This window comes from Clytia hemisphaerica, unplaced genomic scaffold (genome assembly GCF_902728285.1).
Source record: "Clytia hemisphaerica strain Z4C2 unplaced genomic scaffold, Clytia hemisphaerica genome assembly, whole genome shotgun sequence".
NCBI lineage: Eukaryota > Metazoa > Cnidaria > Hydrozoa > Leptothecata > Clytiidae > Clytia > Clytia hemisphaerica.
This window is the reverse complement of record NW_027103486.1, coordinates 12,585-28,690: the sequence shown is the minus strand read 5'-3', so window position 1 is coordinate 28,690 and position 16,106 is coordinate 12,585. Positions and strand designations below refer to the sequence as shown.

General features: G+C 35.7%; 2 protein-coding genes across 4 annotated transcripts; both read left to right on the top strand.

Annotated features, from left to right (window-relative positions):
• The first annotated feature begins 3,909 nt into the window (after positions 1-3,909).
• Positions 3,910-8,682, top strand: LOC136798614 (collagen alpha-1(XVI) chain-like). 2 transcript variants are annotated; one of them, XM_067055244.1, is made up of 8 exons: positions 3,910-4,009; positions 4,630-5,095; positions 5,300-5,331; positions 5,573-5,590; positions 5,704-5,737; positions 5,852-6,133; positions 7,850-8,143; positions 8,298-8,682. In XM_067055244.1, the coding sequence occupies exons 1-8, from the start codon at positions 3,977-3,979 to the stop codon at positions 8,333-8,335; spliced, it is 1,197 nt and encodes a 398-aa protein (XP_066911345.1). In that variant the 5' UTR covers positions 3,910-3,976; the 3' UTR covers positions 8,336-8,682. The 2 variants fall into 2 exon arrangements, with proteins under 2 accessions (XP_066911345.1, XP_066911346.1); XM_067055245.1 differs by lacking the exon at positions 5,573-5,590.
• Positions 8,683-8,872: 190 nt separating this feature from the next.
• On the top strand, positions 8,873-15,646 carry LOC136798612 (phosphatidylinositol glycan anchor biosynthesis class U protein-like). Of its 2 annotated transcripts, XM_067055243.1 has the most exons (13): positions 8,879-9,126; positions 9,810-9,874; positions 9,978-10,040; positions 10,261-10,323; positions 10,479-10,576; positions 10,781-10,881; positions 11,837-11,934; positions 12,244-12,374; positions 12,659-12,802; positions 13,032-13,156; positions 13,404-13,546; positions 13,826-13,961; positions 15,564-15,646. In XM_067055243.1, exons 1-12 carry the CDS (start codon positions 8,934-8,936, stop codon positions 13,937-13,939), a joined length of 1,338 nt encoding a protein of 445 aa, XP_066911344.1. In that variant the 5' UTR covers positions 8,879-8,933; the 3' UTR covers positions 13,940-13,961; positions 15,564-15,646. The 2 variants fall into 2 exon arrangements, with proteins under 2 accessions (XP_066911343.1, XP_066911344.1); XM_067055242.1 differs by lacking the exon at positions 15,564-15,646 and having other exon boundaries at positions 8,873-9,126; positions 13,826-14,015.
• Positions 15,647-16,106: the final 460 nt, after the last annotated feature.

Here is a 16,106-nt window from a genome sequence, read left to right as displayed (position 1 = left end):
AAACATCGCTGAAAAAGGGGATGGGTGAAAAGACAGTGATGTCTTCTTTTATCTCCTGCGAATGTTTTTAGCTCTTAGGACTTTTTTATTTTAAATCGCTATCATTAATATTTTCATCGTGTATACTTTTTAGGCAAAGTTATTATCGCAAAGACTTATATATAAAAAAAAAAAAAAAAAAAAAATGTGTTTGGAGTAATGCTGTTTTTCACTGTTTTGCAATTAATTTTGTGACATGTTGATGATTTTCAACAGGGCGATTCTACTGTTCGTTTTTGAATAAAACAGGCAAAAACTGTCAATTTTTGATGAAACAATAACTCCCTAGTATTAGTAGTAAAAGTCCCGTGAAAGTTATATCGTTAGCAAAAATAAAACGAAAGCTTCCAGCGAGGACCTTTTTTAATGTTTCCTGGGCATAGCCTTCCTGGAAAATTTGATATGTTGGCCAAAAGTTTCAAAAATCTTATTTAGCTTTTTGTGATTGATATCTGTTTTCTCCCAGAAAGTTCAATCTGTTTCCAATGCAATATCATCTTTTTGGAAACAGATATCTATATCCAATCTATTACGTCATCGCTTAGAAATATTGATCTGTTTCTTTCTGATGACGTCATCAGCTGGAGGGGGGAAACGGTTAGTTTCAAGGAAAGGGTCTTTCCTAGAAAATCGGATCTGTTTCCCCATTTTTCAAAAAAGCTCTCTCCTGAGAAAGGGAAACAGATATTTCGGGAATTTTACGACCCTTAGCGGGACAAATTTGACCAAATTTGACCAAATTTCGATTTTTCAGGGGGTAAAAAGTTGAAATTTTCTTATTTTTTCGAAATTGAAATTTGATTTTCTGATTTTTCTGACCCTTAGCGGGACTTTGGAAATCCAAAAAAGGTACCCTTAAGGGCGGCACATACTGTACCCTCCATTTGCCTAAGTACCCCCCCACCCCCCCCCCCAGTCATGGAGACTCCTCAGTCCTCTGTACTGTGAAAAATACTGTGTTATATATATGTTTGGTATCTACAGACCTTGATGGCCGATGGGTGGCCGACACAGGATCAGCCCTGTTAGAAAACAATTTTTAACAAAAATTTTTACCAAAAATTCTAACCCTAACAATTAACATAGGACCGACGGGTATGTGCAGGTCCTAAGGGTACCTTTCCAATATTAAAATGTACTGTAACGGTCGGAAAAACTAGAGATGCACTGTAAGGGTAGAAATTTCAGAAAATTCTTGAAAAATCTCGATATTTTGACCATTTTTTGCACGAAAGGGATCGAAAATTTGGGGGAAAATGCACTCTAAGGGTATGATTTTCACTGATTTTTGCTGCAATGTAAGGGTGCAATTTTGGAAGCCAATTTTTGGCCCGCATATACCATCAGTCTGCAAACCCTGACCCTAACTGGGAAGATCGATATTCTTATAAAACATCGATATTCCTATGAAAAATGTTTCTTATAACATTTTGCTGAGCTCTCTTTTCCCTTGATACCCGCGAGGAATGACGGGCCCAACTGGTTCTCATACACGAGCGGGTACATACTATGATTTAAAACATAGTCAGATAGTATTATTGCACTGAGATGTTCTTTGCGGGTAACATCTAAAAGGCAAGAAAATGAATAATAAATTAATAACAGTTTTAAGGTTTACTTCCATTGAACCCAGCTGCACGAGGAAGGGGAGGGAAAAAGAGTTTGCTTGCTTTTTGACTTTGGCTTTGGTGATGGCTTCTGTTTTCCAGGAATATTTTTTAATGTTTCTTTTTTATCATATCAATTTCTATTTCTAATTTTGCCTAATTTTAGCTATATACAGTATCTCATAAATTTGTTAAGATAATAATTTCTTGTAGTGTAGGCTCATCAGTTTAATTTTGTATCACATTCATTAGGGCCCGCACTCACATAGCTATCGATTTTTCCCATACTTAGCGTCATTCTGACGCTATAGGGTCGGTGGGTTAGATCAAGTGACGCTAAGAAAATCTACAGGACCCTGTCGACGCACCGGACTTAACAAACACCGGACAAGCGAAAGTCCGGTGTAAAATGAGAATTTTTTTACCACCGGACAATTTCTACATGTTCGGGCCTGTTCGGACCATGCTCGGGCAACAAAAAAGTATTATTGAATCGGCCCGAACATTTTGTTCGGACCATGTTCGGGCCATGTATTTACAATTGATACGGATTTGCTCGGGCCATGTTCGGGCCATATATAACCGCAACTTTCGATCCCTTGATTTCACTTCCCTATCTGCCAGATTTACCGCAGGTTTAGTGAAGTAGTTTTTAACATTAGAAAGAATAGAGTGCGACTGTTAAATCTTTTTTACAAAAACATAAGCTATATGAACAAAAGGCTTTGGTAACCAAAGTGACAAAAAAGCTACTCTACTCTAAAACCCTCAAACAATTTGTGTTTCTAAAGATTTTTTTGTAAATATAATAAGTACTATTATAAAGGCTCCCCCAGCAGTAAGTCTGATCACGATATCACGCAAATTCTTTTCTTTAATCGCAATTACACAAATCAACAACAAAATGGATAATCACGCATCCCTTTGAAAAATGTCTATTTTCATTAGACAAATTCAAAGTTCCAAATACCAGTTTGATTCACAAAGTTGTATAACAGTACAAAAAACGATCCAGAAAAATTCTGCTTCGAATAGGAGAAGACCACGAGAAAAGGGAACGGGATAAAGAATAAAAAGAAGACCATATTATGTAAGATTTAAATCATTCTTTTTAATAATTTTCCTAACTTAATTGGAAAATAGATGCAATTAACTTTTATATTTGAACAATATATTTGAATAAAGATGAAGATTTTTAAATTTGTTTGCTAAAATAAGGAATTTAAAATAAATATTGGGTCCTAAAATTACACGCGCGAAATCTGGCCCGAACATGGTCCGAAACTGCGCGGGCCCGCGCGGGCCATTTTTAAAAAGTATTAATCAAGAGGCCCGAACATGTTCGGGCCATGCTGTGGGTCGTATACTTATTATTTTCAACTAGCAGTTTGTTCCCCTGTTCATATTCAAGATTCAACAAAACATCCTAGGGCTTCTCTTTTTCACGGCATCACAAATAAGCCGATATAGAAAAATACCAGAGATGCTATGTTTTAAAGTTTGGGAATTTTTTTCCCGCGTCATAACTTATACGTGTGCAAAAGTCATACCGAAACCACTACTCGAAAAAAAAGCGAAATGTACCAAGCAGAAGTGGGAAGAAACGTCTCTGGCAGTGGAACATCAATACTTGAAGTGAGAAAGGAAAAAAGGTTTTCATCAATTTTCAGTATATATATTTTATAATATGACGCTAAGGGTAGGGGGTGGGTGGGTTTTTTAATTAGCGGCAGAATGACGCTGCTTAAGCGTGGGAAAAATCGACATGTGAGTGCCCCCTTAGAGTGAAGAGATATCAACGCGTTATGTAATGTTAATTGCTATTAGTAATTCATAGTGTCCTTCCCCCCTGGATTCAGATGTACAATTTTTTTCTGGAAGAGCCCAATCTGGGAGAAAAACGAGAAAATGTTTTTCAAATGTCAAAAATGCGTGAGAAATCAAACTTTTGAAAAATTGCACGAGACAGTGTTGGAATGCGTGAGTCTCACGTCCAATGTGTGAGAGTTGGCACCTCTGCACTACCCAATTTTTTTCCTATGGATTTCTTTTATGCAAGTGAACATTGCCAACTGCCAAGTTTCATACCACCTCTAGATCGAAAGTAATGCCAGGGTGGTGGAAAGCACCCCTGAAAATAGTGTCATAAAGGATTATGTATTATTAAAGGTTCAGCGATTCTTCAAGAGTGAAGGAGGTTAATCACTAAAATCTAGAATTTCGCTCTGAAATTGTTGTGTAAAGTTTTAGGGTAAAGTTGACTTATTTTCCTTATATTTCTAGATATTATAGTATTTATTATATTATTTGATAAGCACTACATTTTTGAAATGAGTTATCCTAAACAGCAGCCAGCAGCTAACGTAAGTATATATATTTTTTCATTGTAAATTAAATGATGTTTTGGACTTCTTGTTTATAAAATCATTCAATTGTTAGCCTTAAAATTTGTATTGTGTGAAGAATGAAGTAAAGGCTGTCCCATGAAACAATTTTCAAAATGTTTGTCAAACAAACTTGCAATTTTCTTCATTCTTTTTTGATTTTTTGATAATTTATTGTTCAAAAGTCACTCGAACCTTTAGTTGTTAGAAGGGCTTTTTAAGACTTTCATTTATAGTATCTGATAAGTTAGAAGTTTTTAACCCCACATATTTACCTTGGTTATGACTTTTTTACAAATTTTCTTTGCATTTTCGTTATATAATTTAACTTAGGAACAAGGGGAAAAAATTTAATGTAGAATTACTCATAATTTAAGTTCAAATTCTGAAAGGTTTAACTCAAACTTGTACGCTGGGCTGCGCTGGGTAGTTAATTATGATAGTTTTATTTTCTTCTGACTGACTCTCTTTTGTGGTGTTTGGATGATGTTAGATTTTTAATTTAATGGAATTTTAAGGTATCAAATTTCCATTTGAACAGGGGAAATTTTGTTTATTACAGTGTTGCCACCTACTGCAAACTATGTATTCTTTTTTAGTATCCTCCTGGACAATATCCACCAGGAGCACCTCCCCCTGTTGGGCAGCCTAGTCAATACCCTCCCCCTGGTCAGCCAGGGCAGTACACACCTCCAGGTCAGCCTGGACAGTATCCTCCTACTGGGCAACCTGGACAGTATCCACCAGCAGGACAGTACCCACCTCCGGGCCAGCCAGGACAGTACCCTCCTACTGGACAGCCCGGACAGTATCCACCAGCAGGACAGTACCCTCCTCCAGGCCAGCAAGGACAGTACCCTCCTACTGGACATCCTGGACAGTACCCTCCTACTGGACAGCCTGGTCAGTATCCTCCTCCAGGCCAATATCCACCTCCTGGCCAACCTGGACAGTACCCACCAGGGCCTTATCCTCCAGTAGGACAGCCGGGTCCTTACCCACCAGTTGGACAGCCAGGGCAGTACACACCTCCTGGTCAACCTGGACACTACCCATCTCAAGGAGGTAAACTTTCATTTAGAGTAGGAAAGAAATAATAAAATTCAATCTTCAAAACAGAATCTTTTGATTTATTACACAATACACATATAAAAATACCTTTTTAGTGATACTTGATTTTAAACTGTACTATACTTCTCATTTTTACTAGCTAAAGATGAATATGCTGCACCATAGTTAGGCCAATAAACTTTTTTTGTTGAATTTCAGGATATCCCCCAATGGCTCCAGGAGGACAACCGGTAAGATTTGATTTTCGTTGATGCGTTGTAAATATTTCCATCGATTAAAAGTCCGCCTTCCAAACCTTTTTTAATACTAGTTTAAAATAAGGTTGTAATGATTACATACAATACAAATTGACTGCAATAAGTAAAATAGATATTTTTGAATTGAACATTTTACTGTTTGTTTAAAAGAAAAACTTTCTTCGTTAGCCCCTTGAGTATCCCTTTTGATATTCTTTTCTTTCTTTTTCTTTAGAGTCATGGACCACAGCCTGTAAGCTTTTATATTGATCGAGGTTGTCATTTTATTATCTTTCTAATTCCTTTTATATTTGCTTGTATTGGTATTTTTACCATCTTCTTAAGATTTTACATCTTTTCTTTTAGGGATTCGATTCTGTTGATTCAGACCCAGAGGATTGTAAGTAGCATAGTGTTTTTGAGATCACCGAATCAATCAAGTGTTACGTTCTATTTTGTATAATGGAAAGCTACTTGCTAGATCTAAAACAGTTTTCTATTTTGTATTTTGTAGATGTACGTTCCAAAGATGCAAAACAACCGGTGACTGTCAAGTTTGTCAACAAAACAACTTCAAAGGTTAAACTTTACTGGATTGACTACAAAGGAAAATTTAAAAAGTCTGGCAAAATAAAGGAAGGTCGAGTTGAGGTGGTTGACAGCTATGAAGGTCACAAATTCATGGTGGAAGGCAAGAAAAGTTCAGACCCGGTTATCAACGGGAATGAAATGTTTATTGTTCGCACTGGTCATGGAAGCCATGGAGAAGTGAAAGCAGACATCACACATGGTCCAAGTAAGAACTGTCCTTATTGTTTTCAAGTAGTCTTGAGAATTTGAGCGTATTGTGCTCATTTCTTCAAATAAAGGTCACAGTGAAATTACATACGGAAATTATGGGTAGCCAGTAGGTCTTTGTACAAATAGTAGAAGAAACATCCTCAAACTTTCCCGATGATGGGAGAGGAACCGCTTGAAACGTAGTCAAACGTAAAACTCACGATCCAAGCTACGATAAACTTTCATGATGAATATTACTGGGTCGATAAACTCTAACTTATATAGACAACAGTGATCTTTAAATTTGAAAATTTTAAATGCGGCACTTATTAGATGATGACGTGTTCTTTTCAGAATTTTTACCGGGTGCGCCAAACTAAATATATAAGGTTTGTCAAGACCAGAGGGGTCGGTAATAAAATCCAAGACACATATGAGTACTAAAAGGTTTTTTGATGATTTTTGACATAACCCCACCCAATTTTTGAAAAAGGAATTTTAGTACACATGTACTAAAATTTTTTTGACATTTTAGCATAGTGACCATCTAAATTAAGCTTATTTTGGAATTCGGTTTAGAGAATGGGTCTTTGGACTTTCAACAAAATGCCAACTCTGGTTATTTAGGCTGTCAATGAACCTGATCTCTCTATATTCTAAATGAAGACTCAGAAACAGTCCAGACACTTTTGCTCTGTCCTACTTTAGTTATTGCAAAGAATGATTAGTTACTTTTCACCTCTAATTTACAGCTTGCTATTTTTTTTTATCTAGTTATCCATGGTTCTTTTCAAAAATAAAGTATTTAAACTTCGAAAATATTTTTTTTCTATAGTATATAAAAGCAGAACATTAAATACACCCCTGTTTCACAGCCCCGGTGGAACCTTTTTCCTCAGTGAGTGGGAATAAAATTCCTATTGAAATGCTAATGGGGATAGAAATTCTATTGTTCCAAGGTTAAAAAACCCAGTGGGGATGGTTTTGGAGTGCAATTTTTAAACATAGAATTTCGAGTGAGGATAAAAACAAAGTCAATTTCCCAGTGGGGACGAAATTTTTGCTTAATTTGTGGCACAGGGGTGTTTAAATCTTAAATATAGAAAGTTTTTATTCTATTCATTTTGCCTAAAATGCTCGATCAATAGTTAAATTTCCTAAAATTTAGTGATTTTTATAGTCATGTACTACTCGTAAATTTCTTAAAGACCCCACCTAATTTGGGATTTTAGTATGGTACTAAAATGCTTCAAGGCTTTTTTTTGTAATAACATCATGTCACTAAAGGTCATGATGTCTTAAATTTTAGTACCGACCCCCCCCCCTGGTCAAGATTAGTAGTAAATAGTTAGTAACGGTTGGACATTTTTTTTGATTTTTTTAATTCTATTAAATTTTGAAATATAAAGCTTCCATCTCAGTCAATCAAAAGTTGTCAAACAACTGAAAGTTCTAACCTACCGAAAGATTGCTACTGGTATTGTCATCTCTCGAGGACCTCATCATGGTTCATACTGTGGCAGTGGTTTTTAAAATCTTTTTTAAAGTGAAAGGCACCCTATTCGGGAAACTTTATGTCCTTATAACTAGATCAAGCGTGTTGAAAAGGTGGAAAGGTCTAAGTTTGGTACGGAAGCTTTTCTAGTTCTTTTTTCTTCTTTTTCTTTTAAGAGGGTAAATATACGGTAGCACATTGTCAGTCACTACTGTTATACTTTATTTCCCATTTCAGAAGACATTAAAAACTTACGATCTGCTCAAAATGGACATCCCGTTCAACTGAAGTTTTCAAATCGTACACATTCATACGCTACCCTTGAACTTGTTGATCAAAGCGGCCACACGAAGCACTTGAAAGATATCGCTCCAAAGAAAGCCTGGTCATTCAACACATTCGAAGGACAGTACTTGGTTGCTCACGAGAAAGGAAAAAAACACGAAAAGTTTGCCTTGAATTATGGACAATTCTGGAAAGCCACCAAACCTCACATTCCCAATTTCGTGGAAAAAGTCTTAATCACTGAGGGTAAGTCAATGTCCCTCTTGTGAATTCTCATAAGGTGTTTGTCTCAGTGGATAATACAGTAATTTGAATAAATTTGTTTGATTAATTACATGTTCCTTTTCAATAAAGCAGCTATCCAGAGACATTTTATTTTATCATTCTCTTTTCTTTATAGATTTAGATGACAGCTCTTCTTCAAGCAGCTCCGACTAATTATCAGGGCATCTACCTGTCTTTGTATCTGTCACTCACATTTTGTGTTTAAACATGCACCCTTCACTTTTCTATCTAAAGATGTTTTGAAGAATACATCGTAATAATGTGTTAAACTTTTTTTCAAATTTTTGGTTTGAGGAGATTCAGACTAAAATGTTTAGTCAAAATGGTAGGGGATGAAAATCATTATTATTATTCTTTCCATGTGTCATTTAAGTCTCTTTTGTATATAAAGATTTATGTTGAGATTTTTGTATTGATGAAATTAATTAATTGTCTTTTGTAAATTAGGAATGGTATCAATATTTGTAGACATTGAATATACGGAAAATTATTTACTGGAATTGAAACGAGATCATTAATGTTCCTAGGCTCCTGTTCCCAACACATGTCTGTAATAGCGGGTGTAAATATTTTGTATTTATTTCTTCAAAAAACTTCATATTTTTCCCAAGTAGCAAATAATTAACAATATAAAATATTTTACTGATTAGAAGTGTGTAATAACTTGTTGTCAATTTTCTCGTATATTTTAGAAAGAAAATGAAAGGAATTCTTATAAATTGAAATTTCAAAACGTCTAACAGAAAACGAAATGAAAAATAAAGGAAAAACAGAAGAAATGAAGGCACTGAAATCACGACACGGTACAGCCTCGATGATTCTTAAATGGACCTTGACTATCTTATTTTCAACTGTTGTAAGGTGGCTGTTGATTTATTTTGATTTTGGTGAAGTCTTCAAACGAAGGGTGGAGATATCAAGCCCCATAACATCTTGGTTCAGAGGTAATCATCTTTTCATTTCAAATTTCTAAGGGCCGAAATCTTTGAAATCTTTGAAACTGCAACCCTAATGAGCTACAGTAACAAGTTTGAGTTAGGAGCAGAGTTCATTAAAGTAATTTCTCGATTTCTTTTATTTAAAAACCCACTTAAATTGCCTTGGAAATGGAACATTTTTTAAAAATTCCTACAGTACTCTATGAAAAATGCAAGCTTTTTAATGTAATCTGCCAAAACTTCTTACGCAATTGAACAAATAAATTGCATTATGTAATTATGCTAAATTCCATTGAGATTAAGTTTTGAGGATTTTAATTTATATTCCACATTATGTAAGTTTTACGAAAGATCTACACAAATGCCAAAATTTATATTCTAACCGATGTAAAGGTTTAGTTAAAATCACTTTAGCGGCGATTTTTGTCGATTATGTAATGGTCTGGAAGGGTGCGGGTGTTTGAAGCCAATTTTTCGTTGTATATACCCTTGGTCAGCAAACCTAGAACTGAGAGAAACAATGCAACGATTTTTCGAGCTATAACCTTCAGATTTTACACATGGGCAAATTTAATATGAAAATATTTTTGTAGGGATTTAAATAGTATAGGGTGTGGGTTTTTTAATCGCCTTGAATGATTTGTTTTGGGATGAAATTCTAAAGAAGTGGTATTTTTTTTTCGTTTTAGTTGAAGAATGTATCACGTTGTCACAGTTGGGACTTTCACCGTACTCTGGAGATGTGTGTCATCAGGTTTGTTGCCAACTTTTTCCAGTGCACTTCACTTCGTCCGAAGTACTATCAGTTCAATTTAATGTAAATCTAGTCATTCAATAATATGTTTATTCATTTATAGCCACCACTGATCGTAGAGATCTTCAAGTTACTTCCATCAAAGTGGACTGTCCCCTTCTTTGTGGTGAGAACATTTAAAAAACAAATTTTTGTGTTTTGAAAAGCACTCTTCATTTTCAAAGAAAAAGTCAATAAGAAAGTTCACGATAAAGATTCAAGGACGTCTTTTGAGATGGTCATGGTGACAGATGTATTGACCAATTTGCGTGGATGTTTCTTCCCTTTTTGTTCGAAAATCTCATAACCGATATTATTTGTATCAACATTTAGAAATTCCTTCATAGATGACTGATTTAGCAACTGGAATCGTGTTGTCCAAGTTGTGTCAATCTTATATTGCTTCTCAGGTACGCTCTTATTCATTATTTATATTTATAAGCCCGTATTATTATGCTATACCATCCTTCCTGGAATTCTTTCCTATTTAAATTGATTAAATTTCCTGGTACACAAAATGGCTATTCATTAATAAGTTTTAATTTAATTCATGGCCTTTTTTCAGCTTTCAGCACAAGATTCCGAGAAGAAGGAGTATGCCGCAGACACAAAGAGTATTTGGATCAAAGAGAATTCCATTGTTCACTTTATTGTTTTAAATTTGTAAGTCAAATTTCAGCTGATTTAAATATTTCAATTATACTTGTAATGAAGAAAGGTGTTGTTGAGCTACGTTTTATTTGGGTTGAATTAACTAACTTAACTAACTAATTAATTAAACTAACTTATTTTACTTTGCAGACTTGTAAGGTCATAAGGTCAGCTGAAAGATTCGTTAATAATATTGCTTCCACCTTTCCTTTCCAGATATCTGCTAAATCCATTCACCATTTTGACTTGCGTGGCACAATCTACAAATGTTATTAACAATTTTGTCATTTCACTCTTATTGTTTTCAATGTCCAAAGGTATTCATTCATCCTCCAATTTTGTAGAAAATAATCTCTTTTACTGAATCTATGTATATCCTGTCTGTGAGCCTCACACATTGAATTTTTGAACCTACCTAGAGGTCCTATAGATTAACCGTTGTCCGTTCGTCTGTCCGTCCGTTCGTTTGTTACCAGCTTTTCTCGAAATTGGCTCATTAGTTTTTCTGATTTTTGGCACAAAGATGCAAAATGACAATGCCCAAAATGTGACGGAGCCCGATTTTCGGGCCGAAAATGCCGGAAAAACCGTTTTTTTGGCATTTTCTCGAGATTTTATCATTAGTTTTTTCTGATTTTTTGCTCAAAGATGCGTATTAACAATGTCCAAAACATTGCTGAGTCCGATTTTTGTGAAAAACTTTTTTCTCCCCTCCCCCCCCCCCATCAACAATCAATGATAAAATTTAAGGCGTTTTGCATTCTCGCTATAAACGCTGTATTTTCTGACTTATTGTTATCATTTTTCTACTTATTACTATCTAACTTTCATCATCAGGTAGGTCCATTCAGCATCTAGCTTGTTACATTTAGTGTACAATCAAAACTTTTTCATTCGATTTAATGGGTTGCAAAATACCAAATACTATACTTCCGTAATACTACCTTAACGGAACTTATTTTGGTGGGAACTAATTTTGGCGAATAGCGAATTTTTTTAATTTTGGCGGGAACTAATTTTGGCAATTTTGGCGGGAACTAATTTTGGCGAATTTCGTCTAAATTCGCCAAATCCGCCAAAATTAGTTCCCGCCAAAATAAGTTACGCCTTTTCAAAGAATAAAAATTCGGCTGATGGTGAACATTATTTCCATCATTTCTTTATCATTTCAAAACTTTATTTTGCTTTAAGAAATAAGGCGTGCGTATCACGAAGTTATTGCTTCAAAAATAATGAATATCGATATCTAAAAACAGAATTTTCACTTTTCAGGATATTGGTCGATGGCGAGCATTTGTGTTGCTTTTGGTTCATACATCTCACTTTATCCAATCATGCTCATTGTTCCTGTCATTCTCTCCGTGAAAAAGGTGAGAGTGAAAAAAGGATTTTTTATTCTGGTGAACAGTTAAAGCATGACGATAAACTTTTGAGACTTTGTTCTCATTCAGTCAAATTCAGTCATCAAAGCACACCAACAGATAACATCTTATTTCCTATCAACCTTTCTCGGTTAATGATTGATAGTCAACCTTTAACAAAAAACATTATCTCAGATGGCTTTTTCTCAAGTGAAAGATTTGATGCTCCTCTATTATGTCAAAATAAAAGTCCATTACTCCAGCTTGATATTATACCTTATTCGACGTAAGTCACGATCAATTTCTTTTTTGTTTCAGGGAGCTAGTGGTAATATGTTGAAGATATTTGCGTGTCTGACTTGGTTTTTCCTGACATTGTTTGCTTTATTGTATGGCTCGTATGTAGTAAATCATTCATGGGACTTCATCGATGCTGTATATGGCTTCATGTGAGTTTTTCAATGTTCTAATGCTGCGTTCTAAAGGTGCAGCAGTTATCATAACTGACTGTATTGTACTAGCCTTGCCCCTGGATTACCGAACTCGATCTATTTCAACCTGTATAAACCATCACGTAGATGGTTCAACTCTTAGACTGCTCTCAGCCATCATCAATAAGGAGAAGCCAGTCATTATCAGAGTTCTAAAGCTAGAAGGTATCATTTCCTAGGTACATTCTAATTTAAGATATCTTGAATTATGAATTACAACATTTCTTCTCTCGTTTGGACAGATTGCAAGCACCTGATTTGACGCCAAACATGGGCTTGTTTTGGTACTTCTTCTTAGAAATGTTCGATCACTTTCGATTGTTCTTTCTTGTGGTGTATCAAATCAATGTCTTCATCTATGCCCTCCCTCTTGCTATCGTATTCAGGTGGGTGTTCTTTTCCTTTTTTTATAATTGATTCCTGCCTTCCAATTATGAAAGTGTCATATAGTGTCCCTTTTTTCGAAATTTTTTTTTGACCCTTGAAGAAACTATTTTGACTTTTTGTTGTTTTTGTAGTAACACTTTGAATGACATTTATTTAGGGACATACCATGCCTCCCTGGGTATTTACAGCTGGCAATGATGAGTAACAGTCTTCATTTTTTCATTCCAGAAATCGACCCATGATTTTATCATACGCTTTGCTGTCTTTGATGGTTCTATTTCAATCCTATTCAAACATGGGAAATTTATCGCTGCCCTTCGCGTTGATCCCTCTGTGGAGTCATCTTTATCCATGTAAGCTTTCTTATCAACCTTTCAGTTTTTTCAGTAATACCTCAATCGCTTTTCGTGGAGTATACACACAATAGATTTGCGGTACTCGATCCTTATGCTAATAATGATCAGATATTTTTTCACCAGATTAGTTCCCAATCAACTAGAATGGATGTTGATAAAGATTTTTCAACTTTGTAAAGAATTCCTTCTGAAAATTTTAATGACAGTCAAAGTATAATATACATGCTCGCTCTCTCCTTTTCAGACATGCGTAACTTTTTGTTGATAGCTGGTATGTTTTTCTTCACTTCACTGTTGGCCCCTTCCATGTGGTATTTGTGGATTTATGCTGGCATGGGAAACGCTAACTTCTTTTATGCAGTAACACTCGCCTACAACACTGCTCAGGTATTAAATGATAATAAGTTTTTCGGGTTAGTTATGTTAGGGTAGGAGAGGCGTCTGGATATGCTTTAAAATGAATTCTGATTTTACCGTTAAGTTCTTAAAGAAAGTAACAGGATCCGAGAGAGCCAATTCGGTTGAGCTAAGACAGAGATCAACGATGGAGCGTGTTTTTTAAGATATAGTGCAGACAGCAAGGGCCTTATTTTGGTGAAATATTACATACTCTGGAATAATGGAAGGCTGGCACCGTCAAGCTTATAATTTTGGATTCGTTTCCAGGTGTTTCTACTGTCGGATGTGCTGTATGCATTTCTACGTCATCAATTTCACTTGAAGAACGGCCTCTCACCGAAGACCAAAGATGGAAAAGAAGGGATTGTCATCATGAAGTGAAAGTTGATTCGAACATTTTTAGGTAGTAAGATATTTAACAATTTGTTTTTTCAAAGAACAATTCATTTTAAATGTACTCGTCATTGCTTTTATATTTCTCATTGCTAAACCTATTTTGTCAATACACTGCCCACTTTTCTCTTGTTCGGGAAAATTCCTTCTTTGAGCTTTACTTCAATTCGGTCAAAAAATCATTTTCTCGAAACGTAACTTTTCAAGACTAAGTGAAAATTATAGCCAAGAAAGAACCTATCTGATATTCCATTGGCGGATTGGCGGCCGCCCACGCTAAAGCTCTAAAGGGAGCGGGCCAATTTCCCATCAGAGAGGAATGATAGTCGGCCTTTGACGTGCCGCACCCTCAGTCTGGTTCAACAGCCCTTGTGCGTAAACCTATAAATATTTCGGTTGGACCCGCCAATCCCCGAAAACGAGGGCTGGGTTACCAGACCTCCCGCTGCAAAATCTTGACGTGGTCTCGCAAAATTCCGTAATGTTAACCTTGCAGATGTTGACAATTTTCCCGATCTTCAGAGATTTAGCGTGTCGGATGAAAATTTCACCATCTGGGTGCCAGATAAAGAAAGAACTGGAGATAGCTTTAAGACGAACTTTTTTTTCATTTTTCGACACAACTTTAAATTATATATAAAAAAAAAACTTTACAAAACGGTCAACGTTAGTCAAAGTTATCTCGTACTTATAATAAAAAAGTTTAAAATGATAATGAAATTAATATAAAAAGTCATCAAAAGAATTTTTAATCGTTAGAAGCATGAACATTGTTAAAATGCTCCTCAGTTTTCATCGTCGACTTCTTTTCGTCATTTAAATCCTCACATCGTCAAAATGTCTTTGTTTCGTCATTCTATTGTTCAAATGCATCTTTGTGGTTCATTATTCTGTCGTTGTATCAAGAAAACTCAATTCTTCTTCTTCTCCCCATGAAGTGTTGGATGAAGATGAGGGTATTATATGAGTGATCCATGAAGATGTTTCAGACATCTTGGTGTACACTCCAAACTTGTCGGGTCCACATCCGTCACTGTGTCCCAACTCGTCACTCCAACTACCTTAAAGGAAGAAATTTTGGCGGGAATTCAATTTGGCGGATGGCCAAAAAAGTTTTTTCAGAGGGAATTTAATTTGGTTGATGGACGAAAAAACTAAATTTGGCGGGAATTTAATTTGGCGGTCGCTTAAAAATTTAACCTTAAAATGGCGTCAAAACAGCGAAAAAATAGCAAAAACACCTTAAAAGAGATCATATTTTCAAAATGTTTAATTTGGCGGGAATTTAATTTGGCGGATGGCGGAAAAAAGAAATTTTGGCGGGAACTTAATTTGGCGGATTTCAATCAAATCCGCCAAATCCGCCAAATTTTCTTTCCGCCAAAATTTCTTCCTTTAAGGTAGTGACCTGTCATAATTAAAAATGGATCATTCGTTATTGATTGCACCCTCATTTAATTTGCTTCCGGGGAAGTCATCTCTATTCTTTAATCTAGGAGCATTTCTTTATAATGAATTTTCGTGTTTTTAACAAGGTAGGGAATAGTAAAATTGAACTCTTCGGGTACAAGTACAAATTATCAACTTTTGTCATTATTTTTGCACATTAAAGGTCCACCAGAATCGCCACGGCACGTATCGGCGAAATTGTCATTGTATGGACCTGGACATAGCACGTTCAGGGTGGCCTCGTTCGTTCGCAAGGGACTTGCGTCGCAAGAGCTCAGTGGATCGGTGAGACAGATTCGAGGTCATTAAGTTGGGTCTCTAGTGCAGCTCCACTGTTGTCACAAAAGTGCCGGGATTCTCAAAGTAGCGCAAGTGCATGTCAGAACGAATGAGAGCTATTGAACCAATGCTCACAGAATGATCGAATACATTTATTTATTTTACCAGCTTTCTATAAATCAGGATTTAATTCGTGAATGATGTTTTCAGCAGAAACACAAATTGATCTTTATTTTGAAAATTCGGGAATAGCATTTTCTTGATGGTGAAATTTCAATTTCACCAGTTAGTTAAAAAAATCATCCAGATCATGTTTACCATTAATCTACATCCGGATAATGTGTTAGTGATATCCCGAATCCCAACCTAGGGACAGTTAGCACGATCCCTAGTTAGTGATCAGTTAGGTAAATATAGCATTTTCCAC